Source organism: Anolis sagrei, chromosome 1 (genome assembly GCF_037176765.1).
Source record: "Anolis sagrei isolate rAnoSag1 chromosome 1, rAnoSag1.mat, whole genome shotgun sequence".
Classification (NCBI taxonomy): domain Eukaryota; kingdom Metazoa; phylum Chordata; class Lepidosauria; order Squamata; family Dactyloidae; genus Anolis; species Anolis sagrei.
The window spans coordinates 300125866-300147285 of NC_090021.1; the positions used below are offsets into that span (position 1 = coordinate 300125866).

The following is a 21420-nucleotide window of genomic DNA, read 5'->3' on the forward strand; positions in this document are numbered from 1 at the left end:
GTTATAATGGACATGAAAAAACAGCTGAAATAGCTACCTTTAAAGCTTATCAAAAAGTTGGGAGAAGGAAGGGAGAGCAAAGTTGTCATAATTTATGACAAGGAAAGGTTAGGGGTATTGCTTGAAATTTGACATCTTTATTTCATCCACCAGTGTCATGCCAATAGCCACATTACCATGCTTTCTATTACTTTACCCTTTTTCAGATTACCTCTAACCTGATTTAATTTTTGCTTGAACTTGATTTACTTTCCTGCTGTGCAGCTTCCATAGTCTGACTGTTTTCCATAGCTCTGTTTGTAGGGTCTGTGTTTCCCTTGTACCTCTTGTGTGAATTCTATGCCCCATACAACCTCTTAAACTCAAAAATATTTTGATTTTGATTTTAGTATGATTGTGTACCTTGGGGAATGATTGTCTGTAAATAAATTTAAATAAATTTTAAAATGAGACATTTTTAACTAAAATGAAAAACTGATAAAGTTACATTTTTGTAAGTTTGTAAAGTTTCTCAATGATGCATAAATAAAAAATATAGTCAAATGAATTGTGCTGAACACTGAAGCTCTATAACAGTATTTGCTAGAAATGTAATCATATCTGTAGCATATTTTAGAAAGGATGGATGACAAATAGTTACAAAAAAAGGAATTGGGTTTACAAAAGTTTAAAAACTATGACATTATTTATGGACACTGAGTCTCAGAAAGACCCATCTTGCAGCTTGCTTCATGTAGATCCAGCAGTTGTAGACATACTTCTGACATACAAAAGCCGTATGGATGAATGGAGCATTAGATTGGAAGGAATAAGGTGGCGTCTGACTTACCTCAGTATTTGTAGCAGATGTTACAAATGTCATAAACACGAACCTTAGGGATCAGAAGGGAGTGGGGGGAATCAAGACAACAGATTTAGAACACTTCGCTTTACAAACTAGAATAGCTTGATGCAACATAACAGTATTCTGACTTGATATTAATATCTTCGTCCGCTTTCCAGGATACTTCTGTATCTGAAAAGTAAAAGCTTTCCTAAGTAAACATGCAGTTTCCACTGGCAACTGAAATGGAAGGTTGGGAGCTTTTCTTAACAAACCAAGAGAAGAAAGGATGTATTTCTTTCTGCCTCCTTTGGGGGGATTGTGTTAATAGCCAAAGGTCTTGAATAGGAAAAGGAGAGTGTTTGTTTTTCAGTTGCTAGCAACTCTACTTGATCTAAATTAATACATTGTGAAGTTATGTTATAGTTCTACTCCCCCCACCCCCCAAAAATAACTTTTTCAAAATTGCCTAATTTAATTTTATCTTTGGGTAAAATGAGCAATGGAGTAGGGAAGAGCTAAATGATTTCAGATCACAGGAGGGGAAATCGCCTTGACAGATCAAAAACACAAAATAAGACATTGCTTTGAAAGTGCGTCCTATTATGACATCATTTCATCCAGCCCCTATGTGAAATGAAAAATTTTGACATCTATCTCCCCACCCAAAAAGTGATTTTTCTTACCATATGTATTATTTTGATAAATACTGCTGTATAAAGTGCAAACAGATCAGGAAATGTGTTTTGAGATTGTTTTATAGATGACCTTGATTTCCTTCCTAAGAGCCGATGAAGATGACACAAAGTATTGCTTTTCGAGCATTTGCCAGCTCTAATTTTGCTGGGTATTACTTTACTCCAGCAGTAAATTTGTTGTTCAGTATAAATAGTGCAATGTTTCCTGCAAAGAAATTACATGTAACATCCGTAATGTTATACTTCTAAACCAATATCCCTTGTCTCCTGTCAGGAGGTGTCATAAGTCTTTGTGTGCAGGGATCAGATTTGACGTGCGATATCATAGAGCGCACTTACAAATCATTGCTCTAAAATTTCTTTTCCAGGGAATTGATTGATAATCAGAGTGGCACCTCAAAGCTCCTATGCACATACTTTATGGACCTTAATGTTTGAGACTGCTAATTGTGTGCTGAACACTTTCACAGAGTTGTATATTGCTAGATTAATTAAGAAACTTTGCAGCTGGGGGATTAGGTGGTGGTGAGGTATTTCATTAGAGATTAGAGAAATTCACTGAGACATGACAGTTTATGTCAGATGTGAAGGTGCATACCTTGAGCTCCCATGCTCCCACTATTGACTGTGTTCACTGCCAAAGGAAGGGCAAGTCAAAGTGTGCAAACCTCCATTCCTGAGGAAGTCCACATTTATAAAGTTTCTATGTTCCAAATTAAGTACCCTTGGTCTCAGATCCTACATAATCTTGGTGACCACAATGCCTTGCCACTGTCACTTTGACCTATTTCCAACCCCTTTCCACCTCTTCCCTGACAATATTGATTTTGTTGGTGCTGGATATTCAGGAGGATGAGATGGTTTCTATGCATGTAGATGCTGCAATGAACCTCGATCCTACCTGAGTAGTGCTTACCAACCAATCGCTGATTAGTCTGTCTGCTGGGATTACAGCTGCCACTTTTCATTCTCCAGTGAAACAGAGAAGCCTGAAATCATGTTTAAGTGTTACTCCCTCAGCTATCTGAAACTAAGAAAAGTAGTCCCAAAGAGATAGATTCCTGCCTGGTACCATTATGCTGCCCTGGCAATGGTTGATTTTGAGCATGGTTATAATCTTCTTTTCTCCACAGCAGGTACTAGACACACATATTGATCTGAGAACATTCAGTATGCAGCAAAATGGCCTCAGTCTGGTGTCCATCTGTTGCAAGAATTATTATTATTATTATTATTATTATTATTATTATTAGTAACAATAGTGGTATTTATATCCCACTTTTCCCAAAGAGGCTTAAAATGGCTAACTCTAAGGACCATACAATAGGTAAACAAAAACTGAAAGCATATGAACATTAAAATAGAATTAAACCCAGGACATATTAAAAATACATAGTAAAAACCTATTAAACTACATAAAACACAGCATTCCCTGTCTCGATTTTGAAAACATGACTGAAATCTATTTTTCATGCTCTCATTAAAATAGAATTATTTTAATGAGAGTATTAAAATAAGTTGACCTAGCAGAGTTGGGATTTCAAATCGTGTGGGAACCGAGAACTCTTGCAAGAGGTCCTCTTCCAAGACTTGAGGTAGACTTCCTCACATGTAGCATCTCTACCTCAGCTTCCAACTCTGCTTGGTCAACTTGATTGAGTAAGTGGGACAACCCAGGAGGGTGTTCACACTATGTAAATGTAACAGTATGGATCCACTTTAATGCTGTGGTTCCATCCTATAAAATTCTGAGATTTGCTATTTATGGAGGAGGGGTATTTAGAGTTCTCAGCAAGCAATCTCTCAAGTATCACCAAATGCAAATCCCAGGATTTACTGGCAGTTTAATTGGAATTATAGTATTATAACTGAGTAACATAAGAGAATCCTTGATGTAAATACAGAGGCATCCAAAGACCCCCCCCCCCCCCCCGATTCTTTTTATCTGTTGCATTGGAGGCAAAAGTGTAGAGATACTTGGAGCTCTATGGGAATTCTCCAAGTATTGGTTAATATTCATTTTTCAAATGCAGGACTATATAGAACATTTAATTGTTGTTTGCAATAAACTGGTTTCAGATCAGGCATGTGTTGTGACTGAATGTGCAGAGATTGCAACATAATTGCTTTTTTATTCAGTTATAGGTGCCCAGCGCAGGAGAAGCCCCAGTGCACTTGCCACTGAAGTATTTGAGTCTCATTTGGGAAGTCACATTTTACAGGTAAAAACAATGGCTTTACAAAACAAAACAGTTGAACATACTTAATTGCAAGCTGTAAGATTCCTGTTAGTTACTTGGATATCATGTGTTTTGATCACAACTTACATGATGAGGTTTTTACGAATTCATGTTTTTTTTCTTTTTAGAAAGCCATGATTGAAAGAATGTTTATGAGAGAGGGAGGGCAAGTATTATTTGTGCTGTAATAATTTAGATCTCACACAACTTAGTTGTATTGCACTGTGCAGTAGCTGTTGGCTCCCCAAATGATGTGTGTGTTTGTACAAGTATCAATCACTATTTTGTGAAGATAAGTTTTATTTTTGTCTTGTTCACATTTAGGCTTTTATTTCTCCCCTCCTGTTTTAGTTGTTCAGCTTCCTTTTCAGTCCTTTACTACTGTCTCAACGTTCATATTAAAAATGGTATTATATCTTTCTTTAGAAGAGAGCATGTTTTTTAGATCTTACTGAATAATTGATGTTGTGTTCCCCAAACTTTCATTCAATAGTATGTGCCAAATACATTATTTTGACACATGTTAATGTGTGGTGCATGTGCTTTGCCTTGTTTTGACAAAGATTCCACAGTTGAACCCAACTGAAAGCAATAGGTCAAGGTGGTCATAATGTAGAAGAGATTATATCTTATTGAAAATAATTCTTTATCAGTAATGTGTTCTTATTTAATCTGTTTTAAAAAATAAAATACTATTTAAAAAATAAAGACAACTAACGACCAAGAAGGTCACTAGATATTTGGGCTTCTATTTTAGATTTGCTATGTTTTAGTTTATCCCCCAAATCTAAACTCAGGTTAATCTGTGGTTTGTTTCAAACATATAAGCAAAAACATACAGCTCTTTGTTCGTATGTACGGCCAGGTCAATCAAAAATGCCATAGTTAATCAAAAGTGATAGCAAAACCTTCTAACCTTTTTCTTGGAGTTACGCTGGAAGAGAGAGGAATGGAAACTACAAAGCTTTGGTGAGGCAAAGGTAGTTCTCGTCACAGTAAATCATGCAGGACGATATCAAAAAACAAGGAACATTCTTATTTTAAAGCTGCTGTATGGAAATTGAGTGAAAATGTTGAAAAATTCTGGAACTACTCATGATTGCCAAAATGACTAGGTAGTGAAAATGCTGAAAGAGTGAATGAAGGTTTTTTTTTTATGACATTGGTTCAACTTTAATGTGCACATACTTAATCTACAAATGAATGATAATAACATATTGCACAATGATTGAAATACATAAACAACTGTGTGCTGTGTTTTATGTATAAGAAAGGCGTTTGTTGAGTTACGTCAATAAGCTGTAGCTTTCAAAAAATCTTCTTATGTGATTTGTTATATTTGCTATGAAAATATATTAACTGTTGGGTATGGTTTGAACAAAAGTGGTATCTTTAAGTCCCCTTGGTTTCAACAGAAGAGATTTAATATTTTTCTTAAATCTGTTGTCAAATCAGTGTAACCTAAGAATGATTTGAAATGGCTTGGATTTGCTTCATTGTTGTAACATCATAAAGATACATGAGGTGCTGATTGAAATAGATCTGAAGGCAATTATTCCGAGTCCTATTTGTGAAATATCTACCATTAATCTTGATCTTATTCATGCATCTGAAAAAGGTACAAAAGAATATTGTTTATTGTGAACTTTTGGGAATAAGTCTCTTTTAAAATTGGAAAGTGAAAATACATTCAGCTCTCCATGTTCTCTGGGATTGAGGGTGCAGACTTCCCCAAAAGAGGAAAAACCACAGATTAAAAAAACTCACTTTTGTGACCTGAGAGAACAGCAGACATTGATCATGGAGTTGCACTGGAGAACATTTTTTGAGCATTTATATCCCGTCCTTCTCACCCCTGAAGAGGGACTCAGGGCAGCTTGCAACAGGCAACCATTAGATGCCAAACAATACATTAAATACACAGTTACAATTAAACAGCAATTAAAAACAATTATAAAAATTCAATTTAAAACATAAAGAGGACATTCTAATCAAATCAGCAAATAATCAAATCCGTGGGAGTGAAGTGGTATTGCAAATGTGGAAAGCCAATTGACAGCTGCCCCAGTACTGGGTCAGCTTATCCATGGACCAGTGTAAATAAGGCACTTTAACTCCTATATAAAAAACAAACCACCCTTTCTCTGAGTATAGTGATGAGTATATTACCACTCTCCATTTATGGAAAGCTTGTCTCCTTCTGATTTAAAGTTAGTACTAGAATAATTATACAGATAAAGGAAAAATTAAAAAAAAAACCCAAACCCCTAAATAATTACAAGTAGTGACAAGTCATCTTGGAGGAGGTGGGGTTCGCAGATTTTTTTTGCACGATCTGCCAAGGCTTTAATGGTGCTTCAAATGCTAATCAAGGTGGTCGATTGAAACATTCACACCTAGCTCCAGTAGACAAGTGTCCTTTGTCCTACCCTGGTCATTCCACAGATATATAAATCATTTTTCCTAGTTCCAACAGACCTCGCTACCTCTGAGAATGCTTGCCACAGATGCAGGCAAAACGTCAGGGGAGAATGCCTCTAGAACATGGCCATATAGCCCCCCCCCCCCAAAAAAAAACCCTACAACAACCCAGTGATTCCGGCCATGAAAGCCTTTGTCAATCATTATGAAATGTGTTTGGAAACTTAAGTATTCTTCAACATGACCATATGTACGTGTGTTCATGGAATATTAGGGGCAGAAGTTAAGAACATTATTATAGTTAGCATTTTATTGCTTGCTATAATGTGGTCTAGAGGAGTCCCAAAGGAGTATAACACATTTCTCCCTTTTCCTTTGGTACAAGTGCATGCACAGATGTCAGATGGGGATAGGATAGATAGACAAGTTTTGAATATCTTCACATTCCTCATATAACCCCCATTCTTTAGCTCATTCACAGAATGCAACAGAATAGAAGGAAAATAATGGAAACACAGTAGAAAGGACAGGCTAAATTTGAAAATAGAAACAATCACTGGCATCCTATTCTCTACAATGGTCTTATGTGTACATGGTTATGTGTATGCTTTTACATCATGTAGAAGAGAAACCAGGGGTATGTTCTATCCCATTGCAGTTCCTTCAAGTGTACCACACTGGATTGAGTTTATATTGTGTGAGAAGATATATAGATAGCTACACACTTGCACACACACATATGAATCAGAAGTTGGGACATTTTCCGAGTATGGGATTTATATGTGTGTGTGCAAGTGTGTAGCTATCCCCTGGAAAGTGCAATCCCCTGGAAAATGCAATTTGTTAGAAAAATAAGAGGAAATTGATATTTTTCAGTATTTCACATTTAGAATCTCTAGGACAGTGGTATCATAGTGATAAATTCAGTATTCTGCTTGTCTAGAGTGAACTCACTGAAATTAAGAGGAATTGTATATTACAATTAAGGTTTCAGTGTATTTGCTATAGGTGAAACTAATGGATTTGGACCAGCCATAATAAACATTTGCAAGACAGTTAAGAAGGCTATAGATTGCCAATCACAATTTCTAGAAATTGTGATTGGCAATATACAGTTTTTGTAATTGTTGTTATAGATATCTGTGCATGTTACAGTTAAGAAGGCTAGCCAGTTGGCTTTGAGCGGAGGCAAATGGTTCAATAATGTTACAATGAGAAAATGACCTTGTATATTTTGTACAGTTGAAGTACATGGTTGAAGCCACAGTAAGGATGGCTTATTTCAAGAAAAGACTAGTTAATTAGCAGCATACACTTCAGCTTTCATTTATATATGGATGAATTTTATTCAGACATGCATATCTTTACTTTTGTTTAGAATTTCCTAACTACTGTTAGAAAAGAAAAGATGAGGATACTCTGCATTTTCCTCCAGCATGTGTAGGAAAGATAGGCTTTTGAAGTCATTATTGGATAATGTATATCAGCTTGACTTCAATATCTATATGGAAATGGGAAACCTGTGTAGTATCTCTCTCCCCTCCCTACTTTTTTGCAGCTGTGAAAAGACTAAGATATAATAAAGATAGTGTTTGACCCCACTTTTTAATATAATCACGAATGACCAAAAATATAGGATTAAATATAGGGGAAAGTAAAAGTTAGATAATATATTTGCATATGCAAATTAGCTTAATTGATCCTGCTTGCCTCTACAGGGATTTTTCATTACAAACTGGAGTGCTACATTGTTCAGCTCATATTGAGTAATTTAGTAACTAATGAGACCAGTTTGCACTAATTTGCATATGATAAATGAGCTTAATTGCAGTAAATAACTTGGAGGCATAATTACTTAATTTTCCTGTGTTGCACGGCTTTTAAGTTCACGTATGAACAGCTCAAGATAATTCTGCATATTTAAACAAGTTGCTTTTCAAATTTCTTAAACCAAAAAGCATACCTTAAAATTTCATACTGTAAAACAATCCAGAGGTGATGTTTGTGTACAGTATTGCCATTTAAAATACAGTAACTATAAAAGTTGTTGTCATTATGATTATGATTATTATTATTACTATTATTGATAGCAATAATATAAAACTGTGGCAAAAGCACAGTGTTCTTTAAAAGACTACTAAGACATTGAGCATGTTGATATGGCTCCTTTGTCTATAATATTGTAGAATGCTTGTTGCTAAAGATAAATTGAGATGATTAGGGAGCTCAGAAACAACGTTTCTTATTTGAAAGTATAGATGTCAAACAATATGTACCATATTTACCTGAATAGAAAGCTCACTTTTTTGGGTAAATGACCATGCCAAAATTGAGGTGAGCATTATATTTGCATACAGTGAGCTGTGGGTGGAGGAGCATGTAGCGGCCTCCTTGCCTGCACCAAGTTGCCTTAACTCCTCCTTTTCCACTCCCGGGGGCTGCCGCCTTTTTGCCTGGCTGCCTTTTTGCCATCAGCCACTGCTTCTAGTGTATGGAGAGGAGGAGATGAGGACAGAACAGAGAGAGAAGAAGGAAGAAAGAAAGGCACAAAGAGAGAGAGAGAGAGTTGGAGGGAAAGACAGTGAGAATGGGGGGTACCCTGCCCACCTGCCCACTCACCTGCCTTCTCCTCCTACTGCTGCACACAAATTGGCCCTTTCTTTTCCTCCCTCCCTCCTTCAGTCTCTTGGTGGAGAAGCCCCAAAACAGAAAGAGAGGCAGGGAAAAAAAGAAGGGAAGGCAAGGAGGAAAAGGAGGAGGGGCAGGGAAAGTGCCCTGCCACTGCCCACAAAGCCTTCTCTCATATCGACCTCCTCCTCCACCTTCTTGCTTTCTTTCTGTGTCTGTGTCTCTAAGAAGGAGGAGGGGCACAGTTGGAGACGCCGACAAAAGGAGGAGCTGAACAAAGGGAGCCCGGCTGGGTCTCAAGGAAAGAGGGGGGCTCTTTCCTTGCCAAGACCCCCCCTGGCTGCAGAGAAGGAAGGCCCGGGGGCTGATGGGAGATGGAGTCCTTCTCTAGCAATGCACATGCCCCATTTGCAGATGAGGATGAAAGGGAAGAGACCCCTCAGGAAGCAAAGGGAGGAAGGGAGAAAGAGAAGAGACTCACCTGAGAAGCAGAGTCAGGGGAACAGTTCCCCCAAATCCATTGAGTTGGGCCCCACCTCACCCAAGGCATCCCACCTTTGCACCTTTCATACAATGATCCACCTGGCCCCAACATAGAGAGCAAGTCCCTGGCCCCAACATAGAGAGCATGGCTGCTCTTTCCCTTGCCCTCCTCTCTTGGCATCATCCCACAAACCTGGGTCAGGCTGTTCTTGGGAGACCTTTCAACCTCCCCAGGATCCTATGCCAGAGGTCCAACCTTTCAACATTCTCAGGATCTTATGATAGGGGTCCAGGAGTGACCCTAATATTAATAATAATAATAATAATAATAATAATAATAATAAATATTATTATTATTATTATTATTATTATTATTATTATTTACTATGCTTCTATACCACCATTCTCAGCCCGAGGGTGACTCATGGCAGTTTACAAAACGGCACAATTCGATGCCCACAACAGTACAAAGATAATTTAAACATTAAAAACATTTAACATGGATATAAAAATTCATTACAATTATATGCCCCTTATAGACTGATGCTAAACCACACATGGAAAGGAGTAATACAGTATTGCACATGTTTCACCTTGAAGTCTTATAAAATTTGAGGTGCAACTTAGGGAGAGCTATATAAGAGTTGTGTCTTCATGGTCTGTCCTCAGTCTGCCTCCTACCCAAACACACATTTTCTGTAAATTTCCTCTTGTCATTCTGTGCCTTCAAGTCATTTTGGACATAGTTAGCCACTCCCTGATCTTGGATTTTTTCCCATCCTCTTCTTCCTCCTGTTCCGTCCTCAGTAGTTCTAGGATTTTATGCACATTGTTGCAGTATGTATGTTACCAGAGTGGTTGAGGAAAAGAAAGCAAGAGTAACTGTTAGCATAGATGCCATAGCTTGATCCTTACTTCATGTAGAAAAAATTAAAAAGTTTTGAGCATTTAAATATATTATTTGGAGTATGGACTGAAATATGAAATGTCTCTGTGCCGCTAGGTACTTGATGTAGCTTAGGATGTGGCCCAAGCAATGGGGTTACCGCAAGATATTCTCTCCCCCCCCCCCCCCCCCGCCTGCAGAGCTTTCCTAGCTACAGTAAGGTGTAATGAATTCTTCTAGCTGCAGTAAATATTGTTGTATGCTGCTCTTTCAACCTAGGCTGCGAAATGGGAATAACAATGTAGGGATGATATTAGGTTGGGCAAGGTGCTCTAATAATATACTTGTAGAGCACCTTGGTTGCTTACCTGACCTTCACTTATCTGACATTCCATCTTACTCTGATGCTCTTATCCAACACCCCCTTTCCCTCCTGCATTTCCCCTTCAATTAAAGGAGCGCTCCCCAACTCTCTCTCCATTCTCAATAAGTAAGAAAGGCAAGATGAGGAGGAGGAGTGAGGAAGGCGGGGGGGGGGGGGAGAGAGGCAGGACCGGAAGCGGAAGCGTCCTCCGTCCTTCCCTTTGTGATTTCCACGCTCCTCTTCCACATCAAGGCACTTCCTGCTGCGCCGCTCTAACCTCAAGCTGTTGCCTAGCCTTAACCCTTTGAGTCCCTGTTGTTAGTATTCTAGGTGTCTAGCGCTGCGTCGAACAAGTAACAGTAGGAGATGCCATATTATCTGACTTTTTTTTGGTTATCCAACATTCTGCTGGCCCATTTAGGTTGGAAAGTGAGACTCTACTGTATTCAGAACCAGAGCAAGCTAAATAATGGTTTGGATCCCAGGCCCTCAATCCTCCATAGGTGCATTTGGGGCTGAAAGTCTAATGAAAAATGTGGCTGCATGATGTATAGATTACAATATGACCAATTTATGTAATTGAACAGCAGCATTATTGATCATGAGGCATAACTAATCAGTCTTCGCTTCTAATTACCTGGCCTTGGGAAACCTGAGCCACTGTCAGATCACTTTAGATCTAGCTGACTTGAATCCCACTTGTGAGAGAACAGTGAGGTTAAAACCATTTTCAGAAGATATTGTTTGCATGCCCCTGTATTACAACTCCTGTGCTAGTGTTTAGTATTTGCCAATTGCTTTGAAAATCTAATTGCAAGTGTGATGAAGCAATGGCATCCCATGGGGTAATCCTGGGAGTGGGGCAGATGACAGTCCTGAGAGGTAATCACTCTTTCTTCTTATTTAGCTGACACACTCTTTCCTAATCTGAATTAGAATATGATAGAAAAGTAACATCTTCACTAATATCATTCTCAAAGGAAGCAAGAAGTAATTTCACCGATTTTCTTCTTCTTACAAGAAAGTCTTCAAAAACTATGCGGTTTTCAAACAGTAATCACTGTCCACAGCTTACTCTGTGAAAATCACACATTTGTTGGGGGTGAGAGAAATATTGTTCTGTATGCTGAAAATGCAGTTTTCTGTCACTATGTGGAAAATTGGTAAAAATCATTCTAGTCAAGATTTCCCAACATTTGAGAAACACATTTTTTTTAAAAAAATTATTGGTTTATGGTGCATACAGAAAACACAACCGACACCACAACCGACAAATTTACAGAATGGAATACAGTCCGTGCTCGTTAAACATATGAAAAATCAACTTTGACTGTACAGTTATTATACCTTAACATTTATTGTCCCTCTAACCCCACACCCATGAACCCAACCCCCATGACCTCCGACACCACTCTGTATAGAATACATAACTAACCCACAACTACCCACATGTCTTCTTTCACTGAATCCCCTTTATGGTGATCTTCAAATCTACTTTTGTCTTCGAGATATCCAATTACCAACCTCCATTTTTTTTTACAAATTCTTCATTATTTCCTCCTCTGCTGCTATTTGTCAGTTTGGCCATTTGGATATAATCTACTAATTTATCTCTCTAATCCTTAATAGTTAACTCTTTTCCCCCCTTCCATGTTTTAGATATTGTTAGTCTCGCAGCAACAAAACAATACTGACAAATTTCTTCATCTCCTGCACCAATACGCCTTCTAAATATTCCTAATAAGCACATTTCTGGGTTTTTCTTGATTTTTTTGCTAATCATTTTGTTTGTTTGTTTCACCACTTTTTTCCAGAATTCTTTAACCATGTTGCAAGTCCACCATACGTGGAAAAAAGATCCCTTCACCTTCTTGCATCTCCAGTAAGCCCCTTGTCCTGTTTTCTTTGAGAAACACATTATTAACCAAATGGCGACCCCACCACCATTGTCCCCCAAGCACATATCACCTACAAGGGATAGGTTTCAAGGCACCCTGATGGATAACCGAAACCATGGATAATAGCTAATAATAAACAGTATTTTAACTATATTTTGGTCCAGAAGTAAATCATAGAATCATAACGGAGGACTTAGAAAAAGCTGTAAACACTTGGGAAGGGAAGAGATAATTTTTGAAGGGTGGATAAGTATAACTGTAGATATTGAATCTGTGGATAAGGAAGTCATACTGTATTTTTAAATATTGCTTCTATCCCAAGAATATGATATTCACCCACTTCATTATCTCATATTTTATTTCTCTTGTTCCTCCTCTGTGTCTGATTAAGAATTTATGCATCTATGTTTTAAAAGAACTTGACTAAATTTAGTATCTGAAAAAAAAAAGGTTTCCTTTCAAAGGTTTTCTTAAAGATACAAGAACAGAATGCTCATGGTCACTCCCTAGGACAGATGTATTAAGTGAGGTCTGTAGTTTTCTTTTCCCCCTAAAGAAGCAAGTATCAAATTGTTTTGCAATTGAAGCTTGAAACAGCACACTTAAACCTGCATTTTATACAACAGCTATGGCACATGTAGTTTCGTTTAATAAAGAAATATTTGATCTGAGCAGGATACTGAATACCATAGTGTGTCATTTCATTTCTTCGGAAAGTATTTGGAGAAAATGACATATCTCGGGACTGTTTGTTGACCATTTTGTTGTCACCTGCTGAGTGTTGTCATTTCCATAGCCAGTGGGCTGTGTTGAATGAGACACAAGGAATAGGTCATTAAGAGAAATAGGGGACTTTCTGCAGCTTGTAGAGGTTGAAGAGGGATTGTTTTATCCCCTGCTACATCAACAAAACTGTGTTTAATGGAGACTTCATTCAGCTGTGATTTGAGGCTCTAGCTGTATTTTCAGCTCATATAAAATGACTTTAAAGCACATATAACAAAAAGTGGGTTGTTTCTCTCAAAAAGTATTATATATTGAATAAAGATTGCAAAGCCAAGGTCAGGACGATTAAAATGCCTGATCCCTTGATGCATTCCTCACTTAAGAATTAATTTATTTGCATTGATCTGGAGTGGGCATGATTGTTGTTTTTTAATATTGTTTGTTTATTCATAATCTGCAGAACTTTTTTGATCACGTGGATAGCAAATGTTACTAGTTGGTTCATTCTCATGAGATTCTCTTATAGAGTTTGGACAATGTTTGTTGATGGTGCCCTCTTTCCCTCATATTGTTTATTTGGCAGTAAACGTTGCCACACATTTGTTTGCTTACTTGCTTGCAAGCGTTTGGGCAATTGAAGTGCATTGTAGTGGTGGAAGCCTTCACAACCATCATTTGTCTGCTATTTAATATTGCAGTGACTTCCTATCTATGTATACTTTGTTGTTTCTGTAGTTATGATCTGCTAGAGCTACCATGTCATCTCCATATTACAGTGAGATTCCTTTAGTGCCAGTTCAGCATTTTAAAACATTCAGATGGGTTTTTAAAAGAAAGTTAAACTGGACATTTAATTTACTAGGATCTTTTTTGTGCTTGAAAAAAGTATGAAGAATCCATATCAAGACTTCTGTATATGGGGAAAGCGAGTTTAATTTCCTTCCCTGATCATAACTCATAATCACACTCTATAGTTGTAAATAATAAGCACCATCATGCCAAAACCAGAAATTTTAGCATTTCTAACTACCATGTTCGGGATGTAGGTGATTGAATGCCTTGTGCTTACTTACATAGTGTCCTAAAAAAAGCAAAGGAATCCACTAGTACCTTTGGGACTAACTGGTTTATCCTATTGTAATCTTTCATAGACTTCATTCAACATTACAAGAAAAGTAATGAAAGATTATGCAAGAAAATAAGCCAGTTAGTCTAAGGATTCATTTATGCCTTTTGAAGCTAAAACAGACTAGATAGTAAGGGTGTGCAATTCCTCAAGAACCCATCCTATTTTTGATCCCATTTTTTTTTGGCTGTCTGCTATTCTGTTTTTCAGGAACTTCCCGATATCAGGAGGGGGGGGGGGGTACCATTGCTTGGATCCGGCAGCTGGGAGGAACATCCTAGTAAGCAAAATCACTTCCCAGAAAAAAAGGGAAAGCATGGGATTAATCATATTATCCCAGAAAAAAAACATGCTACCCAGTAGGAGACCATCTAGACTACAGTGGACAGCATGGTTGAAGGGGAGGATGAGATCAGCAGCTTGCCCAGTCACAGAATAAGAAAAACCAAGTAATGAACACTGAAGTCACTACTTGCTTTTTTAATTTTATGATTTGACTTTGATTTGGAGTATAAAGGTTATTGATTCTTACACCCAAGTAAGCTTCCTGACTATTTGCCTAGTAAACAGTGCAAAGAAAAAAAGGGAAGGAGCTGCATGCTGGTCAGACAGTCAGAGGAAGACTGGGGAAGATATTAAAGAAATAGTGTAACTAAAAGGAAACAAGAAGTAGTTTATGAGCTCAAAGCAGGAATGTAATATGTGGTAGAGACAAGCTGTTGGAGAAAGGTAAGTGGCTTTATATTTAATTAGACTACACTTCAGATAGAGGAGAGTTATCCAACAGTTTCTCAAAGAGGGGATACATGGTCACCCTAGCAAGACTACTATGTGGTATTAGGGAAGTTTACAGTGTTGAGAAATAGTAAGCAGGAAGCCATGAAAATGAAAGATTGCCATATCTAGCATCCAAACTCTGTTACATTTTCAAGTCATGGAAATGTTGCTTTTCACATTATGACTCCCAGAATCCTGCAATCGGAATAGCCTTTGACCATTTTGTCTGAGGGATTCTGGAAAGTGTAATCCAAAAACTAATATTTCCAGGCTTTTGGGGTTTTTTTTAAAAAAAATCCTCTACTGTTAACATTATGGACATAACTTGTTGCATGCAAGAATGAAAATTTCAAAATGTTTTCTACCCATGGTTCAAGGGGCATGTCGAGGCGGGGAAGAGAGATCTTGTAAAGGCTGATAATTTTTTCCCAAGGGGCTGTTTCAAGTTGTTATTTCTTGTTGAAGTCAGAAAATTTCAAAGTAAGAATTTACATTTGCAAGTAGTCTTTACATTTCTAAATAGATGACCAGTATAGGTCAGTTTGCACATGTTGTTAGAGAATGATATTACTGAATTTACATGCTGATTTGAACTAATTAAGTATTTGGTTGGAAGTTCCAATAGATATGTATTACCAAAGAATCATGAGAAACTTAGAGGACCAGAAGGATGTGTGACAAAAGGATGACTTCTTTGCTTATTCTTGGGAAATTCATGAGTAGTCAAAAGTGATAGCCAGAGGCTGACACAATAACCTGTGTGTTTGATGTCTGAATACATTAGGCAGTGATTTAAATACTGTTCTTTTCTGAGATGAGATGAAATATTAAAATGATACATTTTGAAAGAGAATATATTTTGATATTTGATTTTATAATTAAATGGTTTTTAAACCTGGTGAACTGTTTTGAATGTATATTTATAATCATTGTATGTAATTGTGTGTTTTATTGGTGTTTTTATATTGTATTGGTATCAAATTGTTGCCTACCGAAAGCCACCCTGAATTCCTCTTCATAGACTGAGAATAGGATGGGATAAAACTGTACTAAATAAATATATTTTACTGTGCCTTGTTTTTATTTGTTTGTATTTCACATGGTGGGCAGTATTTCTCTAATGTCCACATTTTGATCTTCCCATGGTCAATTGTTTGATATCTGTAACAACAGATAGAATCATAGAATCATAGAATCATAGAATCAAAGAGTTGGAAGAGACCTCATGGGCCATCCAGTCCAACCCCCTGCCAAGAAGCAGGAATATTGCATTCAAATCACCCCTGACAGATGGCCATCCAGCCTCTGTTTAAAAGCATCCAAAGAAGGAGCCTCCACCACACTCCGGGGCAGAGAGTTCCACTGCTGAACGGCTCTCACAGTCAGGAAGTTCTTCCTAATGTTCAGATGGAATCTCCTTTCTTGTAGTTTGAAGCCATTGTTCCGTGTCCTAGTCTCCAAGGAAGCAGAAAACAAGCTAGCTCCCTCCTCCCTGTGGCTTCCTCTCACATATTTATACATGGCTATCATATCTCCTCTCAGCCTTCTCTTCTTCAGGCTAAACATGCCCAGTTCCCTAAGCCGCTCCTCATAGGGCTTGTTCTCCAGACCCTTGATCATTTTAGTCGCCCTCCTCTGGACACTTTCCAGCTTGTCAATATCTCTCTTGAATTGTGGTGCCCAGAATTGGACACAGTATTCCAGATGTGGTCTAACCAAAGCAGAATAGAGGGGTAGCATTACTTCCTTAGATCTAGACACTATGCTCCTATTGATGCAGGCCAAAATCCCATTGGCTTTTTTTGCCGCCACATCACATTGTTGGCTCATGTTTAACTTGTTGTCCACGAGGACTCCAAGATCTTTTTCACACGTACTGCTCTCGAGCCAGGCGTCCCCCATTCTGTATCTTTGCATCTCATTTTTTCTGCCAAAGTGGAGTATCTTGCATTTGTCACTGTTGAACTTCATTTTGTTAGTTTTGGCCCATCTCTCTAATCTGTCAAGATCGTTTTGAATTCTGCTCCTGTCCTCTGGACTATTGGCTATCCCTCCCAATTTGGTGTCGTCTGCAATCCACCACAACTATTCTTAGGATTATGTTCTTATTGATGAATTGCATTCCATATCAAATAGAAAATAAGATGCCCATAGGTTTCAAATATAATTTGCTTTATGGTGAGATGTAAATTGTTGCATATTTGATTCTCAAATACAAGAATAAAAAATGTGAAAAGTTCCACCCCCACTGGATGAAATTATGAGATCATTTGTACTTATTAAGATTTTGGTTCATTTTGATACTGTTCTATGATAATTTTGCAAACATTTTTACTAAAAAACATTTTTTTAAAAAATACATTTTGTCCAAGTACATTTTTATGGAAAAGAATAATCCAAAAATCCTTTAAGAAATTATTTTTAAAAAATGAAAACATGGACATTTTTGAGTATGGGTTGCTATGAGTTTTTCAAGCTGTATGGCCTTCTTTCTTTACATTTCACATTCATCTGTGGCAAGCATCCTCACATTTGTTCAGAGGTCTGTTGGAAAAGAGGCAAGTGGGATATATATATATATATATATATATATATGAACTGTCCAGGGTGGGAGAAAGAACCCTTGTCTGTTTGAAGCAAGTATAAATGCTGCAATTGGCAGGCTTGATTAGCATTGAGTAGCCATGCAGCTGCAAAGTCAATCAGTGTTGTTGCCTGGAGGCATCCTTTATTTGGGAGGTGTTAGTTGGCACTTGATTGTTTGCTGTCTGGAATTTCTGTTGCTGAGTGTTGTTCTTTATTTACTGTCTTGATACTGGTGTTTTTTAATACTAGAAACCAGATTTTGTTAATTTCCGTGATTCCTCCTTTCTGATGAAATTGTACACACTCTTATGGATTTCAGTGGCTTCTCTGTGTAGTCTGACATGATTGTTGTCAGAGTGATTCAGCATTTCTGTGTTCTCAAATAATATTCTGCATCCAGGTTGGTTCATCAAGTGCTCTGCTGTTGCTGACTTCTCTGGTTGAATTAATCTGCAGTGCCTTTCATGTTCCTTGATTTGTGTTTGGCCACTTCATTGTCCACAGTTGTATGCTATACGGTAGACACCTGCAATGGTTAGAAGACCCCTCTTATCCTTTGCTAAGTGTAGCATTTGTTGAATTTTCTTGGTGTGTCTGCAGATTGTTTGTAGATTGTTTTGTCATCACTTTCCCTGTGTGGTCAGAGGTTTTCTTGATATATGGTAAGAACGCTTTTCCTCTAAGTGGATCTTTGTCTTTATTCTCCTGGCTTGTTCTTGGTCTTGCAGCTCTACTGATGTCTGTTGTAGAGTTAACTGGGCTTTACAGGCCAATGCTAATCAAGCTTGCTAATTGTAACATTTATACTTGTTTCAAAAAAGTTTTTTTCTCATCCTGGACATGTATAAATATGTGAGGGGAAGTCATAGGGAAGAGAGCAAGCTTATTTTCTGCTGCCCTGGAGACTAGGATGCCGAACAATGGCTTCAAACCACAGGGAAGGAGATTCCACCTGTACACTAGGCAGAACTTCTTAACTGCGAGAACTTTCAGCCCTGGATTGTGGTTGAGGGACCTGCTTTGAAGGGTTTTAAACAGAGGCTGGATGACCATCTGTTGGGGGTGCTTTGCATGTGATTTTCTGCTTCTTGGCAGGGGGTTGGCCTGCATGGCTACGAGGTCACTTTCAACTCAATGATTCTATGACAGTCCACAGATACAATATATACCCGACTTGCCTCATTTCCAACAGACCTCTGAAGAAACCTCTGAGGTTGCTTGCCACAGATGCATCAGAAAATAATGCTACTAGACAGGCCCGTAGCCAGGATTTTGTTTTTTTTTGGGGGGGGGGCTGGGTTTGGTTCGGGGGGGGCTGAGTCTGAGTGAAAGAGGGTCTACCCTAGCAAACCTTTTGTATTGTTACCCCAATACCCCCCTGCATATGGGATATATTGAGCATGGTGATCAGATCATGATATGATTAAACATAACAGTTTAAATAATGTACCAGTAAGGCCTTCTCGCGGACCACCATCAGAATTTCGGGGGGGGGGGGGCTGAAGCACCCCAACCCCCCCCCCCCCCCCCCCGGCTACATGCCTGCTACTGGAACATAGCCAGACAGCCCAAAAAATTCACAGCAATCCAGTGGTTCCAGACATGAAAGCCTTTGACAACTCATTTTTGAGCATTCTTTAAAATCTCAAACATTCACACTCCTTTGTGCTTCAGCAAAAGAATCCAGGGACGCTTTTCCACAGTGGTTCATTGCATTACGTCCTTCAGTTGATATTTTTGGAGGATATTAATAGCAAACCTCCTGTACTATAGTGTGAAGAATCTTTCTATGAACGGCATTTGTGCATTCCATTTTTTAGACAGCCAGGTGTGGCCAAATTTACATATATCAATTCCTTTCATAGTTATTCAAGATTAAAATACTTTAAGATTAAAAATACCATAGGTGATATAACTGCCATTTGTGCTTCAAAGCATGTTTCATTTTTATTATACCCACAAATCACTTGAATCAAATTAATTGAAAACACATTCTGCCAAGTGTATAGGTATAAGGAAGCATATACAGCTTATATATTGTTCCTTAGTGAGAGGAAACTACCTGAGGTCTTAGCTACATGACTAGAGGGCACAGAAAATTGACACATAGCAGACAGGCAATCGGGTTTATCAACAAAGCCAGCAGTAGGGCTAGAAAAGACAAGCTGACATGCAGATGTAATGGATAAGAATTTTATCCAGAGATTCTTGAGCATATGGAACTTACATCTGCCAGTAGAATTCTAACAGTTGGCTCTCCAACCCTTTGCAGCTTCTGTAAGACTGTCATGCAGCAAATTCTAAGGCACTGCAGTTTTTTTCTGATAGTGTCAAGTAACACTTCTAAAACTAAATTCCTACTTTGAAATAAACCATCTGGGTCATAACATGGCTACTAAAATGGATGGGTGTTTTAGAAAGCTGAGAAATAAGAAATTAGCATAAAACCATTTATAGCAAAATTAGCAATGTAAACATCTGCCAGCTTGGTATTGTGTTAGTTTTATTGGAATCTCACTAGCGTTCTCATCATGTGAGCCCCCAGTGGCACAGTGGGTTAAACCCGAGCCGGCAGGACTGGAGACCGACAGGTTGCAGGTTTGAATCCAGGGAGAGGCGGATGAGCTCCCTCTATCAGCTCCAGCTCCTCATGCGGGGACGTGAGAGAAGCCTCCCACAAGGATGATAAAAACATCAAATCATCCAGGCGTCCCCTGGGCAACGTCCTTGCAGACGGCCAATTCTCTCACACCAGAAGCGATTTGCAGTTTCTCAAGTCGCTCCTGACACGATAAAAAAAATCTCATTTCAGTTCATTAACAGGTTGTGGGACTTTTTTTGGAAACAATGTGTGTAAATTTGTTTACATGCCTATATTCCCAACATACATATTGTGCACACTTTCCCTACAGAGTATGGTCAGCCCTCCACATTTGCCTGGGTTAGAGGTACAGGACCCCCACAAAAGTGAAAAACTGTAAATAATGAAATTGCCATTATTTTATCTGAGAGAACACCTTTGTGGCCAAGTGCCACTGGGAAAGTTCTCTCTGTGAATCACTAGATCACATGTGTCAAACACATGGCCTGCAGACTGAATCCAGCCCGCCAAGTGATTTTCTGTGGCCCATGAGACTTTCAATGCCAGGGCAACATAATTACATTTATACAGTCTTACAATTACAGACAGCCCTAAGGCAACAACTTTCACTGATGTGTACCTCAGTGAAAATACGCTTGATGCTGCTGCTCTAGATCCTACAACACAACCTCTCTAGGAATATTTAGTTTCTGAAGCATGATTCTGCTTTCAGCATTCGGTGGAAGTTGACAATAGAGTTCTGTTGGAGGACACAGAGATTCCTAGAGGCAATAAAATCCACAGTGGAGGTCTTTCTGTAATGCATGTTTCTTCATATTTTTAATGCATTCATGTTTAGTCGTGCACATTTTCCAAATCTATGTATGATTTATTGGGACTCATAGCAAGCTTATTTATTTACTTACCTCATATGAGTTAGAAAAACATGCTGTGGTAATGTTATAACCTATTCCCAATTTATCTTCTACCAACTCCTGTTTTGTTTTGTTTTTTAAGGAAATATCTTGTCATAGATGTTTGAATAGAATTTATTATTTTGGAAAATGTTGAAAATTGGCACTGAAAATTTAAATGAAATGTACACTTAACATGCAAGTGTTGTTACCTAACATTAAAAACTACAAGATTTTTTTGCAAAGGTCTGACTTTGTGAGGCTTTATT

At 38.2% G+C, this 21420-nt stretch overlaps 1 protein-coding gene across 14 annotated transcripts in view; it reads left to right on the forward strand.

The window, feature by feature from the left end:
• The window catches only part of NPAS3 (neuronal PAS domain protein 3), an 803343-nt gene that overhangs the window by 378695 nt on the left and 403228 nt on the right, over nucleotides 1-21420 (forward strand). For all 14 annotated transcript variants that reach the window (XM_060759362.2, XM_060759371.2, XM_060759379.2 and 11 more), the window contains one exon: nucleotides 3661-3743. In XM_060759362.2, the coding sequence (XP_060615345.2) occupies nucleotides 3661-3743 (83 nt within the window). The remainder of the gene's footprint in view (nucleotides 1-3660; nucleotides 3744-21420) is intronic.